This window comes from Arvicanthis niloticus, chromosome 15 (genome assembly GCF_011762505.2).
Source record: "Arvicanthis niloticus isolate mArvNil1 chromosome 15, mArvNil1.pat.X, whole genome shotgun sequence".
Taxonomy (NCBI): domain Eukaryota; kingdom Metazoa; phylum Chordata; class Mammalia; order Rodentia; family Muridae; genus Arvicanthis; species Arvicanthis niloticus.
In genome coordinates, this window is record NC_047672.1 from 59,476,147 (window position 1) to 59,488,746 (window position 12,600).

The following is a 12,600-nucleotide window of genomic DNA, read 5'->3' on the forward strand; positions in this document are numbered from 1 at the left end:
TGATCCCAAAGTATTCATTTTATTAACAAACACAAATTTGAAATGTTTATGATAAGACATCAACATCAAGCAAACAAGTGCAAACAGTAGTTCTATAACCTGGAGGCCATCTCAGTCCTGTTAATTTTGTTGACATCTTCCCAACCACATCTAATCTTCAGTATCTTCTTCCTCAAGCAGGGCAGGCACAGTACGATTTTACACATCAGGACCACAGTTGGAAGGAGAACAGCTATCATAAAAGTTGGAGGCATGTACCATACAAATTGACCTATATCTACCCATTTATTCCATGCAAAAACCAAAGCATGTACTGTGCCCAGAAGAAGAGAGACAACTCCTAGTTTGCTCTGTAAAAGAAAACAACATGACCCTACGTAAGGGGTGATTCTTTAACGGTCAATTCTACCCTACCGCATTGGGGTTGTTCTGTTGCTTGGAGAATCCTTTCATTTATCTACAGTTATTTTCATGTAACATGTTGTTTGACAATGTCCAACCACACCTTGTTATTCCTTTGTGTGTTCTCCTCACCACATTACCTTTGAGCAATTTTTCTTGTTTCTAAGCTAAGTGGAAAAGTCAAGTGGTCATCAGCCCCATCGGTGCTTTCTCTACCATCCTGTTGAAGACACTATCTTTCATAAGACATTTTTGTTTTATTGGCAGTGATGGGGAGCACAACTGGGGCCTTGTGCATGCTACCTGAGCAGTCTACGGTTGAGTAACATTCCCCACCTCATTACGGCTTTTGCATTATGATACTCTGTCTTACTGATTTTATTTTAACTTTGCTACCAAGCAATGTCTAAAATAGTCACTGTCTTACTGCAGGGTCCTTGCAAAAGCAACACAATGATTTGAACAGGTTTGGTGCTCAATGAATATTGCTGAATTCACTGAAGAATACTGTAAAAAATATCAATCTTATCTCAACTGATGTTATTCTAATTTTGTAAATGAATATGCAAATAGATTATATATATGTACACACATACATACATACATATATACATACAGACATACGGACAGATATAGTTTCCAATAACCATTTTTTAAAATTTCAAGCATAAGGTTTTAGTAAGGGAGATGAAAGAAGCTGGTATGAATTTCTCCCTTCACACAAATTAGTCTTCTTGTAAGTTTTCCTAAATCTACCACTTTCTTCAGTTATTAATTCTAGAATCTTGCCTGATGCCCTAAGCTGGAAAAAAATCTCAGACATACAAAATTAGTGATCCGTCAACATAAGAGCAGGTCTGTTGACAGCACAATTGTAAATGTTAGGGGGTACTAGAAAAAGTAGTAAGGAAAAACATGAGGCCAGAGAAAACATGTGTTTAGTGATGTCAGGAAGTGTATATACCCTCACTCCTGTGTCTGGGTGCTGGCAGACACAACTGGTATGTCTATGAGTACTTTAAAACACATTCTAGAAAATGACCGGGCATGCATCTGTGGTGTAGAGGGTTGAGTCCTTTTTGCATATGTCAAGGAATGATATCGCTGAGACAAATGATAGATTTATTTCTAGCCTTCTGAGAATCCTCCACACTGATATCCACAGTGGCAGGACCAGTTTGTATTCCCACCAATGGAGAATGAGGCTTTCCCTCTTCTCGTTCTAAGCCAGGGTTTGTTGGGAGCCGACTTTAGCAGAAAGCGGCTAGATCAACTTTGCAGCCGTCTGGAACCATATACCCTGACGAAAGACTTGATTTTTCAAAAGCCTATAACAGCTGAAGCACACTCTGATAAATATATTGTTTATCCCACATAGCTTGTTTTGCTGTTTAGTGACCTCAGCTGTATGGTGCACGTGGCATGAGTTCATGGGCTCCTGGCAGGGTTTATAAGCTGCGCCCGGGAAGGGATCGGGGGCTCGCCATCTTGACTACCAACTGCTAAACATCCTGAGTAAACTGTTGTGAGAAGGAACTGGTTGTTCCGTGTCTTAATTCCTGCTGGTCAGGGTTGGTGCGGCACAAGGGTTCCCATTAACCTGGAACTCACTATGTAGATTAAGCTGGCCTGAACTCATAGGGATCTATGTTTTTAAAAAGTCATATATTCAGATACAATGGGAAAACATTGGGAATCATTTCAGTGACTGAACAAAGTAAATCTAAATGAAGAACAATTTCAACTTGAAACATTTTGACATTAAACAGAGACAGTGGTTCAGAGAGCTGTTCACCAGCATAATTTTAAGGCATTCTGACAAGATTCTTCTAGATGACTCCAGACTTGGATTCACTTTGTCGGAAATGGTCTAAACTGTTTTGGCAGATACTTATGCCTGAATTAAGTTGCACTCCTTGACTGTTGTTACACGGGCCCCTTCCGGTGCACTGTTCTTTTTAAATGTGTCCTTCTACCTAGAAGATATGTAAGTTTGTGACAGGATTCTGAATCCCAGAGATAAACTGCAAGTGATTAATGTAATTTAAACATAACTTAGAAATGCCATCTTTAAAAATTCGATAGCAGAGGCAGGTGTGGTGCCTCATGTCTGTAATTGCAGTGCTTGGGAGGCTGACATAGAAGGAAGACTGCCTTATATACCAGACTCGCCTGGGCTACATAATTAATCCAGGCTAGCTTGAGGTAGAAGTGTGAGACTCTGTCAAAAAAGTATTAGGTGTCAAAATACCTTGAATTAATATAAATTTGAATTTTATATTTTAATTTTCTCCTAGAGAATGCAAAACTGTACCTTCAAAGGCACGACTAAAGTCAAGAGACAGGTAAAATAATGCTTGATTTGTGTCTGTGGGAACTAGTGAACCACTGATATTCCTAAATATATTTATAGTTATTTATGGGAGCAGCAAATTATCTGCAAAGTTTTAAAGGTGAGAAACATCTTTGTTTTAATAATGTCTTTTATTTATGTCTACAAAAATGTGTTCCATAATTTATAAAAGCAATGGAAAAACTGTGAGAAAACTCATTATTGAATGGAACAGTATGAGATCTTTCCTACTGGAAAACATTATTTTAATGGGATAAATCAATGTATTTAACATTATAAGCAGACTAGGATTATTTCTATACATGACTTACCTGAATATAGTGAAATTCTCTCCAGGTTAAAGAGTCGCTCACAGATGGAATAGATGTCACAGCCAAGAGAGCCAAGATGGCCAGTCCCACAATCCCCAGGGACACATAAATTTCCATTCTCCAGACATCATGCTCAATCCAGGCATCCTCTTTGTTTTGTTGAACCTAAGAAAAGGAGGAATCCAAACCACACTTATTAATATGTGCACTTTACTTGATGGCTTACTCAGACAGAAATGTAAAAAGCATAGGAACTCTGGTAAATAAGGAGATGATTGAATCAATCAGTCCTCACAAAGACACACTGTCAGGATGCTATGATTGAACTATGACCCCCACCTATGCAAAAACACTTCTTTATGCTATAAAGGTATTGTCTATTTTCAGTTTAAAAACATTCTTCAGTACAAGATGACAGGTGCTGATAAAATTATCAAAACGACTATTAAAAATGCAGGCTAGTTTCTCAGAGGGTCAATATCGCTATTACTACAAGAAGAAAGGATTAATTTGTTAGGTAATTTAGACGTTTTAGTTGGTTAGTCTTGTGGCGTGTCACCTTCCTACCTGTTTGTAAGCCCAGTTGAGCAGCTTGTATCTGTAGGATCGCCTCATTGGGTACGAGAGACTGTAAATAGCGTGTAGCACAGCAAAAAAGAAGCTGAGGAGTCCGAACTGCTTCCTTGCCAGCATCCATCGATCTAGCCAGGGTGGGAACTTCTTGTACTTGGTTCCATTGCGAAGCTGCACAACGGCCGCTATCTCTCCTGGCAAATAAACCAGTGCCAAGAGGGTAATGGAGACCACTGGCAAGACTTTGTTAATGACCAGGATTGGAATTTTATAAAAATACTGTTCACGGGAAGTTACTAATGGGTAAATGATTTCCCTCAGAATCGTGTACAGGAAAGTCAGGGATGATATGATGGCAGCAACCTTAACTGGCAAGCGCCAGTTTGGAAAGAATTCCTGCGTGTGCTGAAGCTCGGAGGGGCAGTCAAACGCATCGACGTGGACCGCGTGCTGCAAATGAGAGAGCACCGGTCTTTTCGGCATGCTCCTCTCTCCCGTGTCCTTAGTCTACAAAAGAAAGGAAGGGAACGTCTTAACACTGGACAAAGCAATGGGATTTCTTTTACTCTAATACTCGCTGTTCCATCACTGTGCTTCTTGATGAACAGAGTATCTACTCGCTTGTGGATACCAGGCACCTAAGACAGTATAGTCTATGTAAGCCTGATCAAGGATTCACCTAATACACTGGTGTTCTCCACTTGCCTATTTATTTCCTCCTTTGTGTTTGAGATAGTGTCTCTTGTAGCCCAAGCAGGCTTTCAATGCTATCCTCCAGCTTCTGGGCAAGTGCTGGGAGTACCAGCATATACTACCAAGCTGGGTTCAATTTCTCTTTAAAATAAAAGAGATAGATGCCAACACACCAAGGTTTACACAGCCCTGTCTCTTGAAGACTTGAATAATGGGAATAATATTTTTGTTTGTTTGTTTGTTTTATTTGTTTGGAGACAGGTTTTCTCAGTGTAGCCCTGGCTCTCCTGGAACTCAACCTGTAGACTAGGTTGGGCTTGAACTCATAGAGATCTACCTGTGTTTGCCTTTCAAGTGCTTGAATTAAAGGTATGTACCAACACCACACAGAGAAATACTATTAAGAAGTCAAAATTAAAAAAAAAACAAACTTTTTTTTTAAAAGTCCAGTATTCTTTGGCAAACCCAGCAAGTATGCATATCATAAGTGTTCTGTAATATTTCTATTGGTTCCTGGGCAATTATGCACAGAAGTAGCAGTGAATTTATTAATTAAAATGCAAAGGATTTGGAATAGTAGTCAATCCTAATACAGAAATATATGAATTTCATTATGTGGTTGTGGTCTTTATGAGAACGGCAGGAATAACAGGGTGATTTCAATAAATGAAAGTATAAATTTCATTATATAGTCTTGCTCTTTGATTTTATATTTCTAAAAGAGATGAATTAATGATCAGAAAGTTTAGAAAAAGCTACTTAACTATCTAGTGAACTTCTGCAGACACAATCTGCTTCCCAACAAGTTAATACTGCTCTGTCCACTGTGTTTTGTGCTAGTCAGCAATTCAAAAGAAAAGTATATTAAATAATTTGTTGTTTCCACAGGGGATAAGCAGAAATACAAAATTTAAAGACTCAAATGAAGACCACAGAGTGTTTCCTATCGTGTTCCTTTCTGAACCGCTTGCTTATTTAAGTCTTCCTTTTCATAGCTCCAAGTGTGCTGGAGCAGAAGCTTCCACTGCTGTCAGATGTTCGGGCTCTTCCTCATTGCACACAGAATCATCCCCACAGTACCCCACAGTTGGCAGGGTCTAAGGATGAGTTCTCTTGCCACCTGACATAAATCATTCTTCTATCCAATGTCTTTCTAATCACGCCATCCATAAAGGAAATGGCTCTGTAATTCCCGTGTGTTAACACAGCCTGAGTGAACCAGCGAGAACAGTTTTCTGGCTAAACATTATGTTACAGTAAGTAAGAGAGCTAAATTGAAAAATGAAAATAATTTCATTTTATGGTATATCTGCTTGTGACTTTTAGAATTGCACTTTAAAAATTTAAAAAGATAACTGACACCAAAAATTTCTGCCACTTTTTAAATGATGTAGCAAGAAACATTGCTATTGATCTAAAGTGAGACAACTGATACTTTGCACAAAACAGTTTATTTGGTTAAACAGTGAGTCATCGCTGACTTGGTGGACTCTCTGGTAATCTACCATAGTGCCTACTAAATGATTATAAAACTACTATTATATAGTCCATCATGACTTTAGCTTCTAAACTTAGAAGCAGCAGTGTTCTAAAGGACTCAAAGAGCTCTGGAGATGGTCTGGTCCAGTTCATTCATAGAAATGCAGGACCCAGTGTTTTCAGGGACCCAAGGAGGTTATACAGCTAAGCCCTGATAATCGGTCAAGTCACTTCAATTGTACCATACAGTTTCAGCTACAGGCATCCAAGCACAGAGATCAGTAGATTAGAATGAAGTGCCCTTCCCAACATTAGGAGATTCAGAATACACTTGAAGTATATAGATTTTAATTATTAGCTTTTATAGGCATTATTTTACCAAGTAACTGTCATCTTCCAGGTTTCCCTGAGGCTTCATTTTCCACAGTTCTTCTGGGATTGTAATATCTTTACTGATCTCCATGAATGTTATAAAATAGTCTGGCTTCAGCCACCTAGAAAAAGAAAAATAAAGTATGTTCCATTTATGATACTATTGTTTTGTTGTTGGTTTGCTTTTGAGAAAGGGCTTCTCTACACTAGGTATTCCTGGCTGTCCTGGACCTTGCTCTGTAGAACAGGCTGGCTTCAACCTCAGAGATCTGCCTGTGTCTATCTCTCAAGTGCTGGGATCAAAGGTAGGCACCACCATTGACCACCTACAGTACTTTTGTTTGATGGAACAATATAAAGTATTTATTCACTTGAAAACTAGAGCAGAAAAACACAATTAAGATTCCAATAGTGAATAAGCTGCACATTTAACTAGCCTTCAACCAGTTCACTAATGTCAATTATCTGTTCAACGAATGACCTGTTATTTATATGAAACATAAAGGATTAGCTGTTCTTCTTTTCTTCAGGAAGACTTTACTCCAGGTTCTCAGTTAGACAAAAGCTGGTTCCCCTTAATGATAAATGGAATTAGGAATTCATTGTTCAGTTTTGGGCATTGATTCTATCATCAAGGCTCGAGGCAGTTGATAGAGAACTTCAGAAAGATAATGTTTCTTAGGCTTCCACGGTTAATGATAGAATCTGAAACAAAAATGAACTGGTTTGTCTGCTGAAAAATTCCTGAAGGTAGCAAAGAAAAGAGATACAATCATGAAAGGTAGCAAAGAAAAGAGATACAATCATGAAGCTGAATCCCAATAGTTGCTTCAAGGGCCAAAAGGCTGCATGCACTGCCAGAGTGTCCTTTGGACAAGCCCTGTTGGTAAAAGTGGCTGCTCATCTATTTCTGATGGGGTATTAAGTTGTGTTCAGTCACCGATAAGCCCACTTTCTCAGTCAACCCTGTGGAGAGGAGCTTGTTAAAAATTTCCCCAAACAAAGAAAATTATTCTTTAAGAGCTTCATGGAGCCTGATCCAGTCTTGGCTTTACACATCTTATGCATGACAAACAGGACGTCATAGTCTCCATCGTGTTTAATGAGCTCTAATTCACTTCTAGAAGGTTATACCTCCAATCGGTACCTCGCCCAATGAAAGAAAAACAAGTTAGTTACACAACAGGTAGGTTGCTGGAAAATATTTCAAATACTTTGGGATTTTGGACCACATGTGATGCCTTATTAAGTGGAAAATTATTTTCAGGAGTAGATTATAATTCTTAGAATATTTCCAAGTTTTAAAGGTCAGCCTTTCCCTGACAGCAGGATTATGTCTTTCTTACTAATGTGCTCTGGAAATTCCAGAGTTCTCTATCTTGGAACATTCAGGAGGAGACTATAGCTTGAGCATCCCTCATGTGAAAACTCACAGTGTTGAAATTCTCCCAAGTGCAAAACTGGAGTCTCTTCATGGAAACACAAGTGGACCTCACATGAGGGTTTGCATGGATAATTCAGGCATAGTAAATATATTCTAACTGTACATTTCTATAGTAGGGTCTCAGTATATAGTCCTTGCTGACTTGGAAGTTGCTATGGATAGCAGACCTCAAACTCAGAGATCCACTTGTCTCTGCCTCCCGAGTGCTGGGATTAAAAGCGTGCTCCACCACATCTGACAGTCAGTCATTATATTTATATTAAATCATCTTCAGACTAAGCATATGTATATGAAGTGTAAACGGAGCCTGAATGGGCTTTCTGTTTAAACTTTTATCTTATCTGCAAGATATCTTATTGTGCTTATATAAATTATTATATTTGTATGTTACATATGTGTATTTTAAAAAGTCCTATCACACAAAATATTTGTGGTTCTAAGTGTTGTTTTGGAATGTAGAATACACAAAACTGTTTTGATTGGCCCATGTAACCACTATCCTCTGGTTATAGAAACAGGCAGAAGACACAGGCTTGGCCATCCAGAGTGAATTCCTGTGATCACACTGAGTTGCTTAGGGATGTCAGGGAAATCTAGTCAGTAAGTTACAGTCCTCTTCTGATATCATCTCCAGTGGAAGAGAGTGAAGAGATACTCTTAACATGTTTGCTAAGGTAGGATGCCACCCTGTGTAAGTCAGAAGATGTCTTCATGTGAACACAAGAATGCAACCACAGATAAGCCGAACAAGAAATAAAGGACAGTGACAAATCCTGCTGGCAGTAGTTTAAGCACCGGAAGCCAGGTCACTTCTCACTCGGGTACATAGTTAATACCTTCCTCTTTTTTGTTTGTCTGATTGGTTGAGTTGAGTTGTATATTGACCATTGCCATTTGAAAGACTTCTGGGTAAAATCTATGCCATTCAACAAGTTCTTAGAAGGCTGATTATTACATAGGCATTAAAGAGGAGAAAGAGAAGGAGAGTTCAAGCCTGCCTGTGAGATGCTTACAGTCTGTCTTCAGGATATATTACTCCATGCCATTTGCTGACTTTAACCAATATTATAAAGTGAGTGGTTTGGCATGAGGTACCTAGGAATAGATTAGCATTCATTGTACTAAAGTATAAGAAACAGTTTACTCTAAGTTTAGAGTGTATTTTAGTCTGGTGGTTCAAGCTGGCAGACAGCGATGTATAAATCTATCTCTGTTCACTATTAATTCACTAACCACACTGAACAATGATGGGACACACCGAAAATACAAAGTCTAATGATATGTCTGTTCTCAAAAGCCTTTTGGTTCAGGACAGGCAAACAGTCCAGCAAGAACTGTGTGGTAATGCCATGCCTCTTAAAGGATGACACTTTATAGACAGGTGGTGACCTGCAGCAAGTTGTTGGTGCTTTCTGACAGACAGCCACTTCATAGAGATTCTGGGTGGAAGGCCAGAGTGGCCCAGAAGAGATGCCTAGCCATTTGTCTGCATGGTACATTGCTGAGGGACATCACTAAGAAAAGAACCCATGTCAGTAAGGGTGATTGTTGACTGTGTGCCCCCAACTGAGAAACCAAAGTACCAGTTAAATGAAACATGCCTTCTTTCACCAGGCAGTAGCTAAACCTATAATTGAACTTCTACAGGAGAGAAAGTTTCATCAGGCTGCCCAGCAAACCCAGCATGAAACAGCATAGTGCAGAGATGTCAAGAACTCCAGGATTTCAACCAACACTCTCCAGCCTTCTTCCCAGTTAAACAGTGATTTCTGTTTTGCTGGATTTGGATGGCTGGCTTGCTGTTCCTACTAAATATTGACACAGCCCAACAGACTCATGTGTATGGCCAGGAGTTTAGAATCCAAGAAACCCAATGACTGGAATACATCGTGGTTTGCAGGGCTTGTCCCATGAGTCCTTCAAATGTATTTTTGCTTTGCCACAGTTGATTATTGGAAGAGGGGAAGGTGCTCTACACAGTGCTGTTTCTTAAAGCATTACTCCTCCAAGTGCTTAACATGAATATTAAATACATTACCTTGATTTAATATTGAGATGTGGACGAATCCCCCACCTCAAGGGAACAGCATAAGCAAATTTGAAGTGGACTTAAATTCCACCACTACAAATGCCTGTTAGTTCCTTTCACCAAGAGTGCCTTATTTAAAACTTGACTATATTGGAGAAAACCCGAATCCTACCCAGATCCCGAAAGAGTAGGACTGGTGTTTTAAGGACTTAAAATGAAAAAAATTCCACTAAGAAACCAGCCCAAAAGGCAGGATGAGGTACCAGTCATTCATCCAGGGAGGCAAACTTGTGGAAACTGCCAAGTTGGCAAACTTTCGTGAAGGAACCCAATCTGACTGCAAAGTTGACCAGCACCCTACACTGTAGCTCCGCGACCAGGAGACCTGCTCCCCACGGGGCTAGCCTAGAGCCAGGAGGGTCTGAAGGGGCGCTCAGACCTGGGCTTCCTGGAGCACCTCCACCCGCTCGCCCACTCCTGAGAATTGCCTCACCCCTCCTCGGCCCGCAGCAGATTCCCAAGGCCTGAGGAGGCGGGGAGCAAGTGGCCTGCAAACGAAACCCGGGACTCACCCCCTTCTCCGTGGGATCCGACTGCGAGGCGCTGGCTGCCCGGACTCCCAGTCCCACGCGAGCCTCTCACTGTAGAACACCGCCCGCTCCGCTGACTCCGCCCCTCCGCCGCCGCGCGCACATCGCCCCCTGCCGGCGACTCGATCCAGCTCACACCCAGGGTCGCTGAGGCAGAGGTGGGAGGGGCGTCGCCAGTGGAGAATGGGTCTCAAAGCAAGGGGACCGACCCTGAATTACTTGGAGGGCTCACTGGAAACAGTCTGACTCCTGGGACCTGTTCCATTCCGGGATCGGGTCTGGAAGAAATCTGCAGTTGTGCATTTTGCCGGTTGCGGGTGATACTGTACTGATCCTAGATCACACTTGGAGACCAACTGCTCTGTAGCTATTATGTGGTTGTTGTCCAGACTTGTAGCAGTTTCCCAGAGAACTAGCTGGTAGCACAGTCAAAGAATGAATCTGAGTTTGTGAGTGACTTTTACACCAGATTTACTCCTTCCCACCTCACCTTCCAATTTCTTCTATTAAGAACAGGTTCCCGGAGCACTCAAGTATTACGAACCAAAAAAAAAAAAAGTTACCATCAATATCTGAAAAATTGAGAAAATGTCAGTGGGTAATCTACTCCTCTGAAATGGAGGCCTACTCAGAAATTACTGACTTTGATCTCAATAACAGCATCTCAGGAATTTCATGCACAGCATTCCCAGACTAGTCTGATTAGAAAATGTAAAAATAAATAAATAAATAAATAAATAAATAAAAACTCCTGCAAACATTTTTCATGATTATCTTTTTTTTCACACAGCGCCAAATGCTGAGACAGGGTCGCATCATGAGCTTTGGCTTAGAACTAGCTATTTATTTATTTATTTATTTACTTATTGTTAAGTATGTGAATAAATATGATACACACGTGATAACTCGGTGTGGTGGTCACAAGAAGCAGGGTGGAGAGGATTTCAAAATAAACCATTAGCTCCGACTTCAGGGACCCTTCCTCAGAGTTCTGCAGATTCAACTCAGACTTCAGACATAGTAACTCCCATGGTGGGGCTGGGTCTTGTTTTTAATGTGACTCTGATTTCCAAACTTCCCCTCTTTCTGACATCAGCCTGCTTCTGCCTCCTGAGTGCTGGGATCAAACAGATTTTCTGCACTCCACTGTTCTGCATATTTTAATGCTTCTTATATAAATTTTGAATTCCCTGATTTTCATCAGAGTGTAAAAGGCCTTTGTTATGTTACCCTGTGCTGACACCTTGTGGTAAAATCGACTTTTGCAGCTTCTATTTCTAAGGATGGAAGAAAAATCATTAAAAAAAAGGGTTAGAGAAACTTCTTGTGAGTGGGATAAACCACACAACCACAGGGAAAAGGGTCGAGTTGTGAGCACCCAGCTTGTCCTTCAGAGTCTCCTTTGCTGGCCAGAATCTTTATAATAAAGTTGATCCACGAGAAGGTTAAACAAATTAGCTCCTACAAATAAGTCTGTACACCTAAACTGCACTCAAATACTTTTATCACATTTATTTATTTATTGTAGACATGTGGATGAATGTCACTGTACTCATGTGGAGGTCACATGATAACTCGGTGTGGCAGTCACAAGAAGCAAGGGTTGAGAGGACCTCAAAATAAACCTGTAGCTCCAACTCCAGAGACTTCTCTCCTCTCACCACGAAGTTCTGCAGATTCAACTCAGACTCCAGAAACTGTAACTCCCAAGGTGGTAGGAAACATTTACAATTCACCATATGAGCTGGGTCTCCAACCTGAGTATTGTTTTTCATGTGGTTCTAGGTCAAGGGCTTCCCAACTTGATGAATCTATGTGCCTTTGAAGGATAATTTCTGGACCCCTATAGAGTGTGGGATGCCATTTTAGAGGTGAATGGAGTAATGTGGTATGAAAGAAAAAGTAGAGAGGACACTACTGAGACTGATTATGACAGGAGATCATCATAGATAAAGAGAGGCTGAACGTGATCAGCACATTTTGTATCACGGGCTGGATATCACATGGAGCCCATTGAGATATGTTAGTGTGGCTAAAGAATTAAAATTAAAAATAGCGAGTTGGGGAACTGCTTAGGTCCAACACAGGTCTCCAAACCCTGACACAACCTGATTTTGTTTTTAATCACAGAGAAGTAGTTAAACCCTTTGCCATAACTGAATAACCACCGTAGCTATGTTAACACCTTTCTTCCTCCCCATCCTCCCTTCTTTCATCTCTCCCCCTCCTTCCTTCCCCTCCTTTCCTTTCTTTCTTTTCTTTTTTTCTGGGGATGTGAGCCCAAGACTTCATGCTGTACCACTGATCCAGAAGATGCAGGCGCTAAGGAGTCTGATCAGGATCTGCTTTTTCTC

The 12,600-nt window shown here is 40.6% G+C and overlaps 2 protein-coding genes across 3 annotated transcripts in view; both read right to left on the minus strand.

Moving 5' to 3' along the window:
• Positions 1 to 10,319, minus strand: Steap1 (STEAP family member 1). 2 transcript variants are annotated; one of them, XM_034518742.2, is made up of 5 exons: positions 10,229 to 10,319; positions 6,191 to 6,305; positions 3,634 to 4,146; positions 3,067 to 3,231; positions 1 to 350 (listed from the first exon to the last, which is right to left on the minus strand). In XM_034518742.2, exons 2-5 carry the CDS (start codon positions 6,272 to 6,274, stop codon positions 93 to 95), a joined length of 1,020 nt encoding a protein of 339 aa, XP_034374633.1. In that variant the 5' UTR covers positions 6,275 to 6,305; positions 10,229 to 10,319; the 3' UTR covers positions 1 to 92. The 2 variants fall into 2 exon arrangements, with proteins under 2 accessions (XP_034374633.1, XP_076769207.1); XM_076913092.1 differs by lacking the exon at positions 1 to 350 and adding an exon at positions 357 to 2,378.
• Positions 10,146 to 12,600, minus strand: part of LOC117721039 (uncharacterized) — a 19,538-nt gene continuing 17,083 nt past the window's right edge. Inside the window, exons 6-7 of the mRNA XM_076913177.1 lie at positions 10,479 to 10,662; positions 10,146 to 10,393 (exon numbers count right to left, since the gene is read on the minus strand). Of these exons, the coding sequence (XP_076769292.1) occupies positions 10,146 to 10,393; positions 10,479 to 10,662 (432 nt within the window). The remainder of the gene's footprint in view (positions 10,394 to 10,478; positions 10,663 to 12,600) is intronic.